The 19,976-nt window shown below is 37.8% G+C and overlaps 1 protein-coding gene across 4 annotated transcripts in view; it reads right to left on the minus strand.

Moving 5' to 3' along the window:
* The window catches only part of Itgb8 (integrin subunit beta 8), a 101,807-nt gene that overhangs the window by 30,937 nt on the left and 50,894 nt on the right, over window positions 1-19,976 (minus strand). For all 4 annotated transcript variants that reach the window (XR_003377315.1, XR_001228960.2, XR_003377314.1 and 1 more), the window contains exons 4-6: window positions 9,590-9,836; window positions 8,001-8,166; window positions 7,137-7,295 (exon numbers count right to left, since the gene is read on the minus strand). Coding sequence is in view for 1 of the 4 variants with exons in the window: in XM_005343688.2 (XP_005343745.1) it covers window positions 7,137-7,295; window positions 8,001-8,166; window positions 9,590-9,836 (572 nt within the window). In the remaining 3 variants the exon portion in view is untranslated. The remainder of the gene's footprint in view (window positions 1-7,136; window positions 7,296-8,000; window positions 8,167-9,589; window positions 9,837-19,976) is intronic.

Raw genomic sequence — 19,976 nt, forward strand, 5'->3', positions numbered from 1 at the left:
CATTATCATGGTGTGACATGGCATCCAGGCAGACATGGTGCTGGAGAAGGAGCTGAGTGTCCTACATTATCATGGTGTGATATGGCATCCAGGCAGACACTGGTGCTGGAAAAGTAGCTGAGAGTCCTACATTGTGACTTCCAGGCAAAAGGAAGTGGGCTGTCACACCGGGCATAGTTTGAGCATTTCCATAGTGACACACTTCTTCCACCAAAACCACACCTACTACAACAAGGCCACACCTCCTAATAGTGCCATTCCTTTTGCAGGCCATTTCCTTCAAATCACTATACAAAGTTTCACCTAACAGTGCTAATCTCACTTCGTTAACTTCTCTGTAATATGAAAACTATGTGAATCTAGTAATAAACCTGAATTAATTAGTCTTATTTACAGCCAATGTTCTGCAGCCTGCATTTTAAATTTATGCATCTGGACAGATACAACCTTGTTTTTAAAAATTCTGCTAGGCAGTAGGTGTGCTCAGGGTTAGAGCATATGCATATGAGGGCCTGGGCTCAACCTGCAGGAAACAGCACAGCAAAACTTTGTCTGATTTGTATTTATTATTTGCATTAAATGTGATATGAGCCCAATTCATGAAAACGCCTGAAAAGTATTAATACATGAGTTTTCATGTAAAACATTCTGCCCAGAGCAATTTTTAGGAATGTAATTTTGAAGTAATAAAAAACTATTCCCTAAGTATAAATTCTTCAAGCCAAATCCCAATTCTTGTTCCTTAAATAAAATACATGACCTTAAAATAGATTTGTGGCAGTTTGTGTAATACCAGTTAAGTTACAGGGAGTAAGTAAGAAGTAAAGAAAACCCAGATACATTGGGAATATTATTTTAATAGCAACAGTTACTTTTAAAATATTTTTTTCTTTCACAAAAATAGTAACAGCTTGCCAAGCACTCACTCTTCTTACTTTTAAAACATTTCATTTAAAATAAGAGAAAAATAGCCCATATGTTTTTAACCAGCTTATACTTAATCCACACAAAGTCAATATTTAAAGAACAGTCGAAAATATGAGCCACTTTAAAACCCTTTGAAATTTTTCTCGTCTACAAAGAGGAAGTCATGTTAGCCAAAATTAAACAAAATTCAAGTCTAGAACGTTCACTCTAGCTGGTCAGACGATCACTGAGAACTTTCATCAGACTCCTATGTTTAAAAGAACATTTTTTTTTTTTTGCCTCTAGAGAGAAATCCATTTTAAAAGAAAAATTCCAAATACCTTGAGGCAGATTTTTTTTTAGATTATCAATTTCTAACACATGTTTAAATAAAGCACTGTTGACAAGTGGCTGTGGACTAATGGCCATTTCTGAAGCTTTCTCACCTCTCCTCCATGAAGAGAGAGCATTTTATCTTCTATGTTCATTTGCCTGCTAGCAGGAGAATGCACTCCCTCTCTAGCCAGATGCCCTGTCTTGGTGATGTCATGACTCCTCAGCTCTAGCACATATCCCTCCTCCCTCCAACTAACCCATTATTATATTGCTTCTCTAAACTCTGAAAATAATTAATGGAGATAAGATGTAGTTCAGAGGCAAAGGGGAGAAAGGAAGGAACATGCCAGGAGCACCACTAAGTGATTCAGTTTGTGGGAAGAGATTTATAAAGGTCAGGAGAGAAGAGAGGTTGATGGGAACACTTTCAGTCAAAGATTACTATTTAGGAAGTACAGTTGAATTATAAAAATATGCACATCTAGGGGGACAAAGAAACTGCTAACGAGTCTCTTCTTCTAAGTAAAATTAAGAGGTTATGATAAGTTAGTTTGTAGTGTTTAGAACTTTAATAAGATATTGAAAACTTTATTTTTTAGTGAGTTTATGTTTGAGAGGAATGAAGCAGAAACAGGGTGACGTGAAAATGTACTTGGATAAAAACTTGAAAGATATGTTTGTCTGCTTCTTTCTCAACACCCTGGCTTTAAAGAACTTGGTAGATCCTAGTAATGGCCTAGGGCAGGTTGGGCAGCAGTGGGGCTGCCAACATTTGGGGCTGGATATAAGATTGATTTAAGAGTGTGTCTGTACAGGGTATATACATATACATATGTGTATATATATATATACACATATGTACACACACACACACATATATATATATATATGTGTGTGTGTGTGTGCAATATAGTCTGTACAGAGTGTCCTATGCAATAGAAGATGTGAGCATAGTGTCTGACTACCCTCTAAAGGGTGACACTCCTTTCCCCTGCCATGATAGCTAAAATGTCTTTGGCATAGAAATGTTCTCTTAAAAGTGAAATATCCCAAAAAGAATCCAGGACTGATGGTCTGGACAGAGCAATGGTGCTAGGGCTACACTCCCAACTCTTCACTCAGTGTGGACCTTTAATGGACCTCAGCAGCCCACACGGTAGAAGCCTGGTCCACGCATTGTGAATCTAGGAGGTGACAGTGGAACAACTGACTGGTGGGGGTTATTCAAAGTATTCATGCCACTGGGGCATGCCCTGGGAGGAGACTCTTGCCCCTGGCCTCTTTCCCTCTTTTGCTCCCTGGCCACAAGGTAATCAGCTTTACCTCTACAGTCGCAATGCAATGGGAACAGAGCTTCATGGACCACAACTTTCCAAACTGTGATTCAAATCAAATCCTATCTCTTCACAAGCTGATCATCTCAGATAGATGTCATAGAGAGGGGATGGTGATTAGCACACTAGGTGACCAGGAAACAATTTTATGCTATCTGGGGTCCTGTTTCTATATGATTAAGGCATATAGAAGCACTAGTTAATATTTCTGAGAATTACATCCATACTCTTTCACATAAATGGACTACTGAAAAAGGTTTTCTTCAGGATCCTGTAATTACTAAGCCCATGCCAATGTGAGAAGTCACCTAGGTCTTGATGCCTCACTGACTGGCATCTACTGCAGGATCTTCCTTGGAGTAGAGTGGGATTATGTTCAGCTTCTGACTGTGACCTTATTTACTCAAGAGAAGAAAAGCATTAGTCCTAGTTCTGGGCTGTGAGGTTGTGCTTCCAAAAAGTAAAGTATCAAGCACAAAAGGACTACTTAGTAAAAGACATTTTAAATAAAAGACTGCTATCAGCCAACTGTGGGCATGCTCTCCCTGTGCTTTGGTGGGTCTGCCTCACTCACTAACCCTGTTTCTCTGGCTCCTGGGGTGCTTGAATCTGTCTCCTCTGCCCCGGATGGTGTAGACTGTAGTCACTAAGCTCTACTTGGCGAAGAAGGGCAAGCACTCACAATCTTTGTACGCTTTCCAAAGAGAATGAAGCAGACGTGTTCATGCTTAAATATTTTAACCCAATATTTTATTTAAACAATATAGTTTGTTTCATAAAATTGTAAATGAAATTGAAATGTTCTTGAGCTGAGTTTTTATACATTAGTTGAATTCCTTTCCAGAGGTTCTACAGAAAGAGAACCAGGGGTAGGTGATTTCTGCATGTGGCATTTGCTTTCAATTAAGAGCAAGTTCGGCTAGGTATTATTTGCAGAGATTATTTCCTGAATACTTTTCTGAGAACATGTGGAACACTCTAATTAGCTTTCATCAAATAACTGCCGATGTATTCTCAGCATGCTTGCAGTTTCAAGCAAATAGTATAGTCAACTGCTACCAAGTGTTTTCTTAATTAAAAAAAACAAACAAACTCAAGACTCAACAATATTTGTTAAAGCTACACACAGGCTCCCAGCCTTCGAGAAGTATTTAAGAGTGAGTGCATTCAGGGCACACCATGATCAGTGAAAGGATGCTTAACACCTTCTGACATTGAAGAGCCCATTTCTTAATCCAGAGCAGAAAAAATAATTAACAAATGTCTTTACTGAAAGATTACAAGTCAGTGCTTAAATGGAATTGTCTGATGTCAATAAACATCTTTGTCGACTTTGAAACTGCTAGAAAAAATCTATTTCGATAAAAAAGAGCACTGAAGTAAATGTAGTAATTTGTTGTTGGAGGCTATTTGGTCATTCCTGACTGGCTTGACACGAAACAGTCACACAGAAACTGTATTAATTACAACACTGCTTGGCCAATGACTCTAGCAAATTCTAGCAAGCTCTTACATCTTAAATTAACCCACTTCTATTAATCTGTGTATCACCATGTGGCTGTGACTTACTGGCAAGGTTCTGGTGAGTCTGTCTCTTCATGCCTGGCTATATTCTGTTAAGCCATTGACAGAAGCAGCTTTTAATTAACCAAAGGCAGTATAACATATTCACAGCATACATCACCTCCCACATCAGTAATTCATAAAATCCTGGTAACTCATGTAGCTAAGCTATGGAATTAAAATAATCAAGTATGTTCTTACCCTTGCTTTCCTCACTGGCAATTATAAAACAATCTTAAATGTACTTCCTGAACAGCAGAAAGCTTCACAGATAGCAGACTAAAAAAGTGCAATACATGTTAAGCAAAGTTGAGTGAGAGGAAGAACAGAGTTGACTATACTTGTAGGAAGAGAAGCGTAAGTCTGCAGTAAACGTGAATGGCCGTCAGCAGTTCTACATCAGCCATCTAATATTCTGACCCAGTCAGCAGCTACTCTCCCGCTGTGCGTTCAACAAGAGGAATGGCTGCTGGAACCAGTGGGAGAAAGTTCCGAGGAGGCATGTGGAAGTGAAGAATCACTGGCTAGTGACAGGGCACATGAAAACTGTGCAGAGCGTGGAACACCAAGTGTGCACAGGAGACACTAAGTGAATTTATTTGCATTTGTGTGTTCAAGGCTGAAAGTTACACCAGCATCTGAACGGCCCATTGGCCAGGTTCACTCAGTGTCTCCACATATGTGCTCCTTGGTCTCCTCTCATTTTGCTGGAAGATCTTTGTATAATGCTTGGCCCTTGCAAAGGGTGGGATGATTGGGAAGGCTCTGAATGAAGTCCAGTAATTTGGAAAAGCTGGGTGGGGAAACAAAATGGACTTCTATGCCTTAAGTATTAATTATCTTTTCCATTAACAACAATGTATGAACCTCTGTCCTTTTGGAGAGAATGGCATACTTTGAGTTGACATTATTGTTGGGCAGACAGAAACACTAGGTTAGTACTCAGGTTTTATTATGGCATTTAGTGTAATGGGAAAAAAACATTAGAAAGTACATTTACTTAATAGTGTACCATCAGTGCCAACAGCCTAGAGAGAAATTACCTAAATCTTCTTTTATAATTCAGATTAAACGAAGGTATCTAGGTTTATTCTGTAGGTGAAGACCACAGTGTAAACACCAAGAAAACCATTTCCCTATTTCTTGGCTTTTTGGTTGAGATACATTGATTGAAATGCAGTGGGTCCCAGATCCACAGTCCTTTACTTTAGTAGTTTCCAGCCATGAGGACTTAACCCATACAGATTTAATTTAGCTTTTCTAACTGGGGCATTTTTGCTAGTAAAAAGACAATAATGGTTACTATTGTACAGACTTGTTATAATGACAAATTCCATGCTGTGTGCAAAGTGTTTGCAAAGGTTTTCAGTCAATGAATTGTTATCAAATGCACCTCTCTTTGATATATATACCCAATAAGTCACAAGAATGACATGAATAAATGTCATTCCTCTACACAACTTGAATAATGGCCAGGAACACAAAAGAAGGGCATGATGCATTGCCTGTTTCCCCCATATCACAACAACTCAAATGGGGCTTAAAATCCTACAAAAATTATATCCGAAATTATAACTTATCCCTACAAGTTTTTAAAAATATAACCTAGGTCTAATATCGTGACAGCATTTTATTTTGCTCAAAGAGTCATCCTCAGCATCTTTTCAAGTTTACTAATGAAGAGATGATGTCAGTTACTTGGCAAGACTTCAAAAGAATAACAGGACTTGGGAATCACACCATTCTCATTTATCCTTTGTAAAACTTCCCTCTGTCTCAAAATAGAGTAGCTCCTTCTGTCTTTTCCTCCATTTGCAAGAGCACATGAGACCTCTACCCTAGATTAAATGAGGCCAAGTAGAAAGAAAGCTAGATAAGAAATGAGTAACTAGAAGTGAATAGAGCTGCATGGGATAGGATTAGCAAAGAGAAAGACACCCAAAGCCTGAATTTCAAATGTGCTGAAGATTGAATTTATTTATTATAGTTTATTATTTCATTTTATTACATTATTTGAAACAGAGTCTGATGTGCCCAGGTTGGTCTTAAACTTGCTGTATAGCTGAGGATAATATTGAATTTCTGATCCTCTTGACCCCACCTCATGAATGCTGGACTTTCAAGTACCATGTCTAATTTATGTGGTACTAGGCAATGAGAAATTTGCCAGTTTTGTTCAAAATGTTTGAAAGTAAATAGCTGTCAATATCAGACACAAATGATACTTTGTTGTTCATTTTTTAAAATATCTACAATTAGCTAATGCCTCGGAAGATGTGGTAATAACAGTGTGTATTTAAATACATGATTCAAATACGAAGATAACCTCTAGGAAGCAATTCTGACAGGCTTCGCCTAAGGAGCAGTCCTACACAAAGATGCTGCAGAGGGAGGATGAGGGGGGTGAGTACACAAAGCCTGCTTTGTTTACGCTTTCCCTATGACGTTTGTTTAGCTGATTTAGTAGTGTATTCTGAAGATTCCTTAGACCAATTCCGTTTTTAACACTTCTTATTCTATTTATAGATACTAACATCAAAGACCTAGCTTATTTTTACAAAACAAAGCCATGTTTTTCTTTCTTTTCAAGTCTTTGAATCACATGAAAATAAGCTCTTGTATCACCTTATTTCAAAAATTCTACCATTCCTGAGCAACTAGACAATGGAAATATTTTTTAGTCATCAACTTTCTTGAGTAGTAATTGTACTTTACTGCTCCATAGGTCTTGATTCTTGGTCCGTCTTGGTTCTATATCTTGGTCTGTCTTGGTTCTATATCCTGGTCCGTCTTGGTTCTATATCTATATCTATATCTATATCTATATCTATATCTATATCTATATCTATATCTATATCTATATCTATATCTATCTATATGTATCTATATCTATATATCAGGTAACTTCCTGGAACTAGAATGTCTGAATTGGCAATTTAAACTTGGATTTTAGCCCAAGGAGTCAACATAGCTAGGAAGAAGCTGTTGCTACATTACCATGGTTGTCGATTTGACGTAGACATTGTTTTTCAGATGGCAGTTTCCGTCATTTGGCACCACTATGCCTGCCAATTTGCTATCAAGAGCAAGATGTGATGTCTGGTCTGTCATCACCAGCAGCAATCTTTTAGCTTCTTTTCGCCATCCAATATGACTCTTAAAATAAACATGTAATTAGACCTTGTACAGTGACATGGATCTCACTGTGCTCTTACCAGTTGACAAACATTAGTAAGGCTTTAAAATAGCATACCCATGCATTTGTTTACCTTTTACTCCCTCACTAGAGGAAGAATAAACCACATAACATGATGGGAATGGGATAACAGACTCTTTCTGGCTTTTTTTGAGGTTTGTAGAAGCAAAGAACATCTCCTGCTTGGCCCCCTCTACCCAAGCATATACCAAAATGAATCCTAATAGTGATGGGAAATGAGATTAGCTGGACTGGGACTGAAAAAGCATGGGATAAAACCGGACTCTCTGAACATCGCAGACATGAGGGCTGATGAGAAGCCAAGGACAATGGCACTGGGTTTTGATCCTACTTCATGTTCTGGCTTTGTGGGAGCCTAGCCAGTTTGGATGTTCACCTTCCTAGACCTGGACGGAGCGGGGAGGACCTTGGACTTTCCACAGGGCAGGGAACCCTGACTGCTCTTTGGACTGGAGAGGGAGGGGGAAAGGAGTGGGGGAGAGGGGGAGAGGAGTGGGAGGAGGGGGAGGGAAATGGGAGGCGGCGGAAATTTTTTTTTCAATTAAAAAAAAATGTATTTGTCCACGCTGTTTCTACTTCATGAACCAGCCAGAATATAAAACTCTTACAGCTTCTGTTACATTTCAGCATGCAAAACTTCTTACCTCACAGACAGCAGCTTGAAGCATGGCATCAAAACCTCCTTCTGGAGTATCTATGTTTCCAGAGATCTTTTGTCTATGGACTGCTTTTTCAAATTCAGTGATGTTTTCTGTCAGGGACAGCACATGGATGTATCCATGGGGAGGCATACAATCTAAATTGTAGTCACTGTGTGGGTAAAAAAGTGCAAAATCTAATTTTCTGTGCTTCCTTAAATTTTTCAAAGTGCTACTCACAGTCTGATTATGTTGCTATATAAAAGGAAGAGATTTTCTTGGAGGTGTAGAGAAATTTTTACAACATAAAAAAATTTTTAAGGTTAAGGAGTTCAATATTGATGAAACATATTTGTGAACAGAAAATAGAATTGTAAATTTGATGTTCAAAAATAAAGAAGATTCATGTGTTTCATAATTAAAGGACAATGAAGCACTTCAGTATGCTAATAAACCCTGAATTTTTGAAAGGAACTTAAGGATTTGTAGTAATTTCCTGTAACAGTTGGCCCTGGAGCAGATGAAAAACACATCCAGGAAGATAGTTTGTGAATTCAGCTGAAATGACATTTTAATTTTTTTATTTCTAAAAAGATACCACACTAATTTTGAAAATGATACTTGTTGTGGAATTATTAGTGAGCAGTAAAGTGTATGAGAATGACTTTGATAATCCCTCCTGTATCTCAGAAAGAGTCCCAGTCCTCAGGCAAGCTCTCCTTCAAGATTGTTTAAACTGGGCATAATGTAAGCCAAGTACTCAGGAGGCAGAGGCAGTAGGATTCATGATTTCAGGATCAGTCTGAGAAACAAAGTAACTCCTGAACTCAGAAAACCACAATGGATGATAAATAGCAATTAGAAGATTTTTCAAAGTCTTGTAAAAGATAAACCAATCCTACATTGTGTGATTAATAGTAACTGCTTTTGTTGGAACATGTAGAGTGAAATGATTGGAACAGTTTATAGAAGCAGAGAATATCTTTAAAGAAAATGATTTATAGAACAAGAGATTTACAAAATTATTTCTCTGAAAACTTATCAGGTGACACTAAATGAAAACTTGCATGCTTAAAGTCAGTTTTCTTTCCTTAAGGAGGCAAGTGCTGTTTAGAAACAAATTCTTATTTGTGATTCCTGGTCTTTGAGGCAGTTGGTTATATCATTAACAACGTAATTATATACCATCTCAATACAGTAAGGTGTCAGTGTAGCATTGCAGTAATAACACTCTAAAATGTGTCAAATCCAAATTCAATAAATTTGGAGCAATTACAAAAGAGGCATATTGAATTTCCAGAGGTATTTATATGCACGTCAGCCTCATTGTTGGAAATTCATCCAGGGTTACTAATAATAGGAAAGGGTTTTTTTTTGTTTGATAAAAAGTGAATATACAATATTTGAAGGACTATAACTAAAAACCAAAGCTACAAGCAAACATTTCCATAAAGGAACAGGATCCTCCTCTAATAATTTTAACTTTTATTTAATAAGACAATATTTTGAAACATGGTTAAGTCTGTAAGAATAATCAACATGAGATTTTTATACAAAAGATTCTTTTAGTATTCTCCACAGGAAACATCAGCTACCTGCACTGATTGTGGATCCTCTCTGGGTGGATGCTAATGTAAGGTGAGACAGTTTTATCCACATAGGAGCCAAAACCAAGACGGAAGTCACGGGAGAAAAAAGCCATCTTTCTAGATAAATCATTTCCAACGGAATTCAATTTTTCTATATTATTGTGCATTGATGCTGACACATCAACCAGATAATAAAGATCCACTGGATATTTCTTCAGAGGACGAATTTTTAGCATGAAATTAGCTTCAGCTCCTAATTCAAAGAAAGAAAAACATCATATAGTCTTCATTTACACCTTAGAAGTCAGTAAGTAAGTGACATTTTCAATTGTATTTGGCATGTGAATGTGTGCATGTGTGTGTGTGTGTGTGTGTGTGTGTGTGTGTGTGTGTCTATAGATGTGCGTGTTTGTGTGTATGTATGAGCACACTTACGAAAACATATGTGTTGAGGTCAGATGATGACTTGCAGAAATCAGAATCAGTTCTGTGCTTTTCTTCTGTGGACTCCAGAGATTGAACTCTAGGATGGTCAGGTGTGACAAACCCCTGGAGCCACTGAGCCATCTGGGTGACTTGCAATGATACTTCAGTTTGCAGCACAGTTATCCTAAGTTTACACATTACCAAGTTACTTATCTTACCGCTGTGATCCAGTACTGGATAGACTCAAAGTAAGCAAAATAGAATTGCCTGGGCTCACAGATCAGAGGATACAGCATGGTAGTTGGGATGGCAGTAGCTTGATGACTCACTTTTTCTCATCTTTGTAGATCAGTGGTGTAAGAGATTCTTCTGTCTATGTGTTGTTTTCATTGGTTGAATAAAGAAACTGCCTTGGCCTTTTGCTAGGGCAGAAATTAGGTAGGTGGAGTAGACAGAACTGAATGCTGGGAAGAAGGACAGAAAGGCAGATGCCATGAAGCTCTGGCCTGAGACTGATGCTGGTTAGAATCTTTCCCGGTAAACCACAACCTCGTGGTATTACAAAGATTGGTAGAAATGGGTTAAATCAAGATGTGAGAGTTAGCCAATAAGAGGCTAGAGATGATGAGCCAGGCAGTAATTTAATGAATACAGTTTATGTGTGATTATTTCAGGTGTAAACTAGCCAGATGGCCGGGTCAAAGAAAGGGTACCGCTCCTTGTAACCAAAAGCAGGCCCTCTCTTCCTTCAACAGATCAGGAAGCAATGTGCTACAGCAGGAAACAAGGTTGTATGCAGCTCTCAAAGGCCTATCACTGTGAACAATTCCCCAGCCATATCCTTCCAAAACAATGTCAGAAGTTGGGAACCAAGAGTTCAAACACAGGACCCATGAGGGACATTTCAGAGCTAAGCTATAACAATGCATTTCTGTTAATTCTAGAGACGATATACAAATAAAAATATAGGCCAGCTCAATACAAATGTAGGAGGAATCACTTATATAACATGAATTGTCCATCACCTCAGAGACAGAAAAGCACACTGCAAAACAATAAGTATCATTCTATCTGAAAAAAGATTCAGGTGGCTGTGTTCAGGGAATGGTCTGAGGCAAATGTGAAAGATGTCTTTTAAAAATGTTTTATTAAATGTAGATGTTAATTCGCTTTTTTGATGTATGGTTCCTTTACCAATGAGATGTGAATGCCTTGGTAGTTGACAGTACATGAAGCTCTTTGAGATGATGAGTGCACATTGTGAATCAGCTAATGAACGCCTCCCTTTTGGTTAGTGGGGGAAACAGTGGGTTAGAACAGAGAACCGTGTTGTGTTGAAGGTGTGCAGATTATCAGTTCAACACATGGAGGGGTTCAGTAAATGTAAAAATGTATAAAATCACAGAGGCCAGGTTTTGGCCTTGAGCAAAATAACAGTATTAGAAGAGACAGTCACCTGCGTAACAAAGAGTATTCCAAAGGCCCCTTTACTGTCTACAGTTCAGGTTATTTAGTTCTTGGTCACATTATGATTTGATACAGAACTTGAGTCATTCACCTAGACCCTTCAGATTTTAGGAGTGCATTAAGATATCCTGGGAAAAGTCACCCACTTAAAATTTGTGAATTTCTCTGTTTAAAATAAGTCAAATGGTTCCAAATCATTAACTGTTCATCCATGGGGAAAGTTTCAATTGGGAAATATTTTATAAAAATAAATTAAAATTTGTATATCCACATAGTCAGTAGAATGATATACTTTATAAAATATTTACCTAATCAGTGAATTACTCCTAATTATCCTTTAAATTCTTTTTACAATTCCAATGTTATTCAAGCTGAACTATCCATCCTATCAAAATGTTTTTCTGGCAGATAAGAACAAATATAGAGAAGAAAAGGTGTTCATTCATTTCCGATTTCCTGCCTGAGTAGGGAGCCCTGAGTAAAATGCTCTGTGTTCTGCATCCCAGAAGTTTGGAAGGAAAAGTGGAGTAAGCAATTCCCAGCCTAACCCATTCTCTGCTCCTCTGTAGGAGCTGGGCTGCCTCCAGAGAGCATTTACTCTGTTCATCTTTTGGCTTTGTACTGACAAATATCGATAGTAATTTAAGTGGAGAATTAAATGTAGGAGAAAATAGTACACAGGGCTATATAAGAGAGAAAAAGAGCACAGTTGGAGAGTGTGCTTCATACAGAAGGGCTTGACACATGGGTCACCAGTTAAGAAATATATAAATTGTATAGTAGGGTTTTTTTCTGACAACTGACTTGGGCATATTGCTAAAGGTCCTATGCATTAGTCACAAGATGTTTTTCTCTTGGTGAATCATTGCAGTTTATGGTGACTCCATCTGACATTGAATGACTGTGTTTTTACAGATGACGCAAGATGGAGCAGTTATTTAGCAAATTGTGCATGGAACTCAGCAAAAGTGTGGGGTGCTGACCTCAGTGAAAGACACAGTTTTTGCAGCATCTGCAAAGGCATCTTTGAGGGCCTAAACTACTGAAGACACTCCAGACAAATGTCAGCCACACAGGGGACTTGTGCCAACAACACTTGTTCAGAGCCTAGCCAGCAAAATCTTTTACTGCCTCAGCAGAAGAGAGGTGATGAGAAAGCCCTGGAGTCTACTATGACAGGATCCTGGATTACCTAGATGCTGGCCTTAGCACAGGTACATGGGTGCGTCCTCAGCATGGGCTAAGACCTCATTAGCACAAGTTGTTGCTTAAGAATAAATATTTCCATACTTGGGCATTTTAGTCATTGCACAAGAGAACAGTAATAGTTATTTTTACATTTCAAGATTCCTGAATTTCCAGTGATGTTTTGCCAGTTCAGGGTAGATAGCCCTAGACAGGCTGATCCCAAATCTCACTTTCCTTGCTAAGATAGAATCAAGTTTGATTTTCCTTGCCTTCCTTGCCTGTGAGCTTGAGATATTATCAATAATGTACTCTCAGGTTGTCTTTGGCTTAGATAATTATATGTGTGGGAAAAAAGAATTTGATATGGGTTTTGTAATATTCCATAGGTAAAGGCAGTAGGGACACTGTCTTGTGGCTATGTAAACACTGTGTTCCTCTCTAGAAGCTCCATTTTGTTTATGTTAGAGTGTAGTCAACACAACCAATAACCAGATGACGTTTAAAAGGGCTTGGTTAAGCTGGCTCAGAGAGAAGTGTATAGAGATACATGACTTAAGACCTGGTTGTTAACACAAGCAGCAATGTCTTGATGTTAGAGGAACTATGTGAGATGAGCTATGATGAGATAGATATACTGCATTCCTTTACTCTACATAAATGGTATATATTAGCTGATCAAACCATTCTACAATTAAATGTTGCCAAAGTCACTCTTAAGTCCATTATTCACACTCGGCCCAGACTATGTCCTTTGTGAAATTATAAGTGCTTCTTTAACAAGATGACCTGGAAACTATAGGATATCCAAATAAAAAGATTTCAAAATGTCATATTTAATTAAAGAGTGGCCACAGCCTAGTTTGGTGTACTCAGCTTGTCTTGCTTCCCAAGACTGCTATCAAAAGAGCAATTAGAGTAACAGGAAACTAAGACAGTGGACCATGGAACTCCAGTATGAAGTAGCAACACCAGGTTTATCAAGGATTTGTCGGTTCTCGCCAGTGGTTTTACTGACAGTAGCGGCTAAGGAAGGAAACTGAGAACTTACCACTCTTGATTTTTCCACCTACAAAAAGAGCCTCCTGAGTCAAAAACATGGTTAAGAGCACTAAACATGGTTAAGAGCATTCGCTGCTTTTCCAGAGGACTCGGATTTGATTTCCAGAACCTATGTGTTGCTCACAACCATCTGTAACTACAAAGGTATCCAAAAGGTATCCAAAGCCCTCTTCTGGTCTCTGAGGGTACTGTGCACAATGGTACACAAACCTATATGCAGGCAAAATATCCACTAACATAAAATAATGAAATGAAAAAGAATAACTTTATGCATTTCTGCTGTGGGAACTCCTTCAGATAATAGCCTTTGAGATACTGGTCCACTTTGGGTGTGGTCTCATGTACTATAAATGCAGACAAAAAAACAAAAAGCATGAGAATGGGGATGAGGGTGGGGCTTGGCTGCTAGATTCAGTTCCAGTCCCCCCCCCACACACACACAGAGGGCCACAGATGACTACTCTTTCTGTGAGTTTACCCCATAATAAATAAACCTTTGCTATATTCCATTCTGGGCTAGTGTGGAACTCTTATGTACAGCAACAGTTTGGAGCCCAGTGGCCAGAGTTCACGCCATTGCCAGGCCTTGCCCAGGAGTTCTGAGGCCTTCTCCCACTCCATATACCTGATCAACCCTTCCACAGCTGAATTACCCATCTGGTTATTATTGATAGCCAGATGTGTTGACCTCAGAATGAAAACCAGATGTGTTACATTGGGAAAAAGATTTCTCTTTTGTTTCCACAGGAGAAGAAAAGCTATGGTTACCAAAAATATTCAGTTTGAAAAAACAAAACAACAACAACAACAATGAAAAAAACATCTTGATAAAAAAAAAATGATAGTTCATCCACAGAGTTGACAATCCTACAAGTGGTGTGGAAATCTCATAAGGATTGGGGCAGGATTCTTTTTTTGTCAGTGCAGGAAGTTACCCATCTTCAAAAAGTTGAGAGACCTCAGACATCTAAAAGCTTAAAGAAAAAAAATAACTATCCAGAAAGAATCACCAAGCAAAGAGAATATTCTCTGCAAGGTAAAATTTAACTACCTAAACCTGCATCTCTCACTACATCTCAGTATGATGATAATTATGGCTCACCTCAAAATCAAAGCTGGCTTTGGAGCTGGACAACGGCTCTGTACTTCTCTAAATCCAAACATGTTGTTAAAAGAAAAATTTAGAGTTTCTATCTCATATCAGGAGCCACTTGGTATGGGACAGAAGCAAGATAAAATTTAGGGAAAACTATTATCAAAACTCTGCTTTCAAATAATTTTACTTCTCCCCATACCTATTTTTGTCTCTACGGTAACTTTCATTGAATATATGTCTATATGAATATTAATATATGGACATTTAAGTTTTCCCCAATGAACAATACATTTTTCTGCAATAATCTTTGAAGTTTCCAGGAAGAAGATGAGGTCCTGCCATAATTCCACCTGGTTGATATGACATCATGATGCTGATAGCATCACTTTAAGATCAGTTTTGTGTTACAAACTGCTCAAGATAATTCCAACTTGGTTAGCTGAGATGGTTCACCTTCTTACAACATTCTGGCCAGAACTTCAAATAAGAACTTCAGGAAAACCCTACCAATTACTCAGAGACTATTTGCAATTACACAAGACATGAATCTTGGAACTTAACCATCATTTTTAGTTTTTACAGCATCCCATAGAAATAACATTGCCCCCATGACAACTTGAAGTAATTCTAGAAGATGATGCCCTCTCTCCCAACAAAGTTTGTCCTCAGAGTTAAAGACATATATTAGGCATTGGTTATAAATTGTATAGGGTTGGGGTGGAAGTTAAGTAGACACAGGAATCTCTTTTGAAAAGAAAGGGGATTGGATGGAATAATATGTAGGCTAGGGTGAGCTTTTTCACACTAATAATAATGGTGAGTAATAGTGAGAATACTTGTGAGCTATTATTTATAGACAGTTTACATTGGTACAGATTCTTGTATATTGATACAAAATTCAAGTTATATTTGTTATAGTGAATATGCTCCTATCTGTGTACAATATTTGTGTGCACTTATTCAAAGTTATTTTCTCATATTATAGGCAAGCATGTTTCTATCTCTGCTTAGGATATTTTGTATATTAATACAACTTTAGGATATATTTATCATATTACACTATACGTTTCTACCTCTGATCAAGATACTTATACATTGTTTATATTTTGAGGTCATTGTCCTCTTTTGCTGCACATTTGTTTAAAGATTGTCTAATATTTTATTATGAAACCTTATTCTTTAAGCTATATAGGTATTAAGAATTACAGGTCAATAGTCATCCATGTTTGTAATGCTTATAGTTAGATTAACAAGGTTCTTTTGACTCATAGCAACTGTACTTTGCATAGATAGATAATCTTCAGACACTTCAAAGAGCTGTAGAATATGATATTTAAATAACTTAGGGTTATGTTGAAGTGAGACACAATTGCTTCTAGCAGCACTGATCTATTCCCAAGAGAATGTTGGGCACCAAAGACACTTCACTTGGAGCTTGTTTTCTTCTTGACAAAACAGTTCTTTAGGCAAAGAACTGCCCTGCCTTGACCACTAACAAAAATGCATGATGTTCAGAATGGACAAGCAGGATACAGGTTTAAAAAAACTTCCAAACCTTGGCAAGACAGGAGAAGATGGCCTTAGCCAAAGTTGGTTGTCCCAAAGTTGTAAATGAGACTTTGAGTGTTTGACCAGGTAGCCAGTTGTCTCTGTCATTTCTTGCACCTATTGAAAGTTGCTTGATTGAACTTCCTTTTTACTCAAGTAGTATTATTTCTTTTCTCAGGTCTCTGATAGAGTTGAAGACTAGATGGTCATTGTTACTTTCCTCTCATGACTTAGCCAAGCCATTTTTAATATAAGATTTAGACACCTTAGGATAGGATAACTATTGAAACATTTAGCATATGCTTCTTCCTTGATGTTGTTCATGGTGATTGTAATTCTAACTTTTAAACTTTATATTTGTTCTTGCTGAATATAGTTTTGTATTAGGCTTAGAACTCTCTTATTTAAACAAAAGGGTGTGGTGCTCTAGGAACTTCTTCAGTTAATAGCCTGTAAATATACTGGCCCACTTTGGGTGTGGTCTATGTACCACAAATGCAGACAAAAGGTATGCACAGACCCCCTTTGATGCTGGATTCAGTTCCAGTTCCCTGCACATGAAAAATGACTGTGGATCACTATTCTTTCTATGAGTCTACCACCTAATAAATAAACTTCTGTTAGTCTCCATTCTGGGCTAGTATGGAACTCTTGTGTATGGCAACACATTTTTAATTAGTGACAAAATAATTTGCAAGGTAATTGTATCTAAATAATATTATCCTTTCAGGGGTAGAGTGGTTTGAATTAGAATAACCGCCATAGCTCATATGTTTGAATATGTCTAGTCAGTAGAACTGTTTGGGAAGGATTGAATGGTATGGCCTTGCTGGAGAAGATACATCCTTGGGGGTGGGCTTTGTAGTTCATCATAGGCACTAAAGTCACTCTGCTTTGAGTGTTGAGGATAAAGGACAATGACTGATTATGTTGCTGGTGTCTTTCTTTACCAATCTCACAAAAAAGAAATCTTAGACAATGAAAAGTGAGTTTCTGACTATGCTCACTTTTGTTCAAGTCCCTGTGACTATGGCATATACTCTTGCTTGTCTTCATCAGCTTCCTTTTGTGGAGGGTAGGTAAATATGAAGAATATCCTGGGGTGGGTGTTTATGTAAGTATCCTTAAAATATTGTCAGATGGAGCCCCCCTTTGTGTGTGTGTGTGTGTGTGTGTGTGAGTGTGTGTATGTCTCGTGTGTGTGATTTAAATCACATTTTCTAGCTAATTTTAGATCCCATCTCCCACATTAAACAATCAAACCACTAAATATAGTTGATAGTCAAGGTCAATTGTGGAAAATGTTTATAACAATTGCAATCTGGGGTTGACCATAACATTTCTCCTTGGTATTTTCCTTCCTTTATGAATCTCTCCCCTCATCTCCTGTCTTATCTCCTTTTCTACCAGCTTTTCCTTTTAACAGACAGCTCACTCTGTAGCTCAGGTTGGCCTCAAGCTCAACTCTTGCTGACTCTCCCCTCCCTTTCTTGGCTTTTGCCTGTATTTTGCTTTCTCAGGTCACTGTCCTTTGCTGTGCTGCTTTTCCATAGTCACTATACCATGAACCCTCTCTTTTTTATTGATTTATTTTATTGATTTTTATTGAGCTCTACATTTTTCTCTGCTCCCTTCCCTGCCTCTCCCCTCCTCACTTCAACCCTCCCACAAGGTCCCCATGCTCCCAATTTAATCAGGAGATCTTGTCTTTTTCTACTTCCCATGTAGATTAGATCTATGTTTGTGTCTCTCTTAGGGTTCTCGTTGTCTAGGTTCTCTGGGATTGTGAATTATGGGCTGGTTTTCTTTGATTTATGTTTAGAAACCACCTATGAGTGAGTACATGTGATAATTATCTTTCTGTGTTTGGGTTACCTCACTCAAAATGTTTTCTAGTTCCATCCATTTTCCTGCAAAATTCAAGATGTCATTATTTTTTTCCGCTGTATAGTATTCCATTGTGTAAATGTACCACATTTTCATTATTCAGTCTTTGGTGTAGGGGCATTTAGGTTGTTTCCAGGTTCTGGCTATGACAAACAAAGCTGCTATGAACACAGTTGAGCCCATGGCCTTGTAGCATGATTGAGCTTCCTAGAATGGCCAAGATCAAAAACACCGATGACAATTTATGCTGGAGAGGTTGTGGGGAAAAGGGAATACTTCTGCATTGCTGGTAAGAATGCAAGCTGGTACAACCCCTTTGGATGTCAGTGTGGCGATTTCTCAAAAAATTAGGAAACAACCTTCCTCAAGACCCAGTAATACCACTTTGGGGTATATATCCAAAGGAGATGCTATCTTTTTCAAAAAGTGTCACTGCTGGCTTAATGTACTCAAGTAGCTAATCAAGTGGCAGATTGAAGCATCTCATCATCTTGATTCCATCTGCATCTTAACGTCTAACAAGACAAAACTGCTTGCAAGTCTCCAGAAGTCCTCTGCAAACACACACTTCCATGCTCTGTTTATGTTGCTTTTGCCTGCAGTAAACTAACCTCCCTTTCTTCATGTAATTATTGCTTTAAGACACTCTTCACTAAGCTACTCCTCCTTGAACCAAGCTGAGCTTCTGTGTCTTGTTTCCCTAACAACTAAATCATACCATCATTTTAATGTTTACCAAATAATTATGAAGTCTCAGACATGGCATCTTATATCTTCTTTCAATTTCTGAAAGCTACTATGAGATATCTTTACACAGAATATTTAGTTCCATATTTCGCACATAGTAAATACATATATGTTAGTAATTATCATCATTATTTTCACTGGATTCTAAATAACCTTAGGGTAAGGACTGCTTTTCTTCTCTGAAGCCTCTGGTGACTGCTTATAATTTCAGAAGACCTAAATCATTAATAGCTTTTACAAAAGGGGAAAACTGTAATAATTGACATATATGAATTGCATGAACACATAAACAGAAAGGTACAATTTACAAGTACTTACACTGCAAATATTTCCTAAAGAGCAGGGAATATAAAGGATTTATTAATGATAAATAAGATATAAATAAGATAACCTGCTGTAAATTAGTATTTAATTATAAAAATAGGGTCATTGCCTTATTTGCATGGAAAAGCAAATCATGCCCAAAACCTAGAGTTAAGAATGGTTAGTAATAGTAAGCTTACAAAAGATGTTCCAGCATGCTAGTACTGGTTGAAGAAAGGGCAAGAGCAGATAGCTCATGGACTAAACTGAAAACACTGAAGATTGGGCCAATGGCTCTACTTATAAAGGTGCCTCCTACTGATGACCTAAGTTATATTCCTGCAATTCACTTGATGGAAAGAAAGAACTGATTCCCACAAATTGTGTCTTGTTCACCCATCATGAGCTGCAACATGGATGCCTGTAAACATGCACACACACACACAAATGCAGTAATAATTTTAATAAAACCCTAAAGACATTAAAACAAATAAGACAGGAAACTTGACTCACATAAATCTAAATGGACCTCAAGTTCTTCTTATGAAGCATATGGGAATGACTACACATTAAATATTTAAACAAAACTTCTTTCTTTAACACTAAGCTACAATTTGAAACTTGTATGTTTGCAAGGGTCCCATATGTTAAATGTCTGATCCAGCCTCCAAG

Source organism: Microtus ochrogaster, chromosome 1, assembly GCF_000317375.1.
Source record: "Microtus ochrogaster isolate Prairie Vole_2 chromosome 1, MicOch1.0, whole genome shotgun sequence".
Taxonomy (NCBI): Eukaryota; Metazoa; Chordata; class Mammalia; order Rodentia; family Cricetidae; genus Microtus; species Microtus ochrogaster.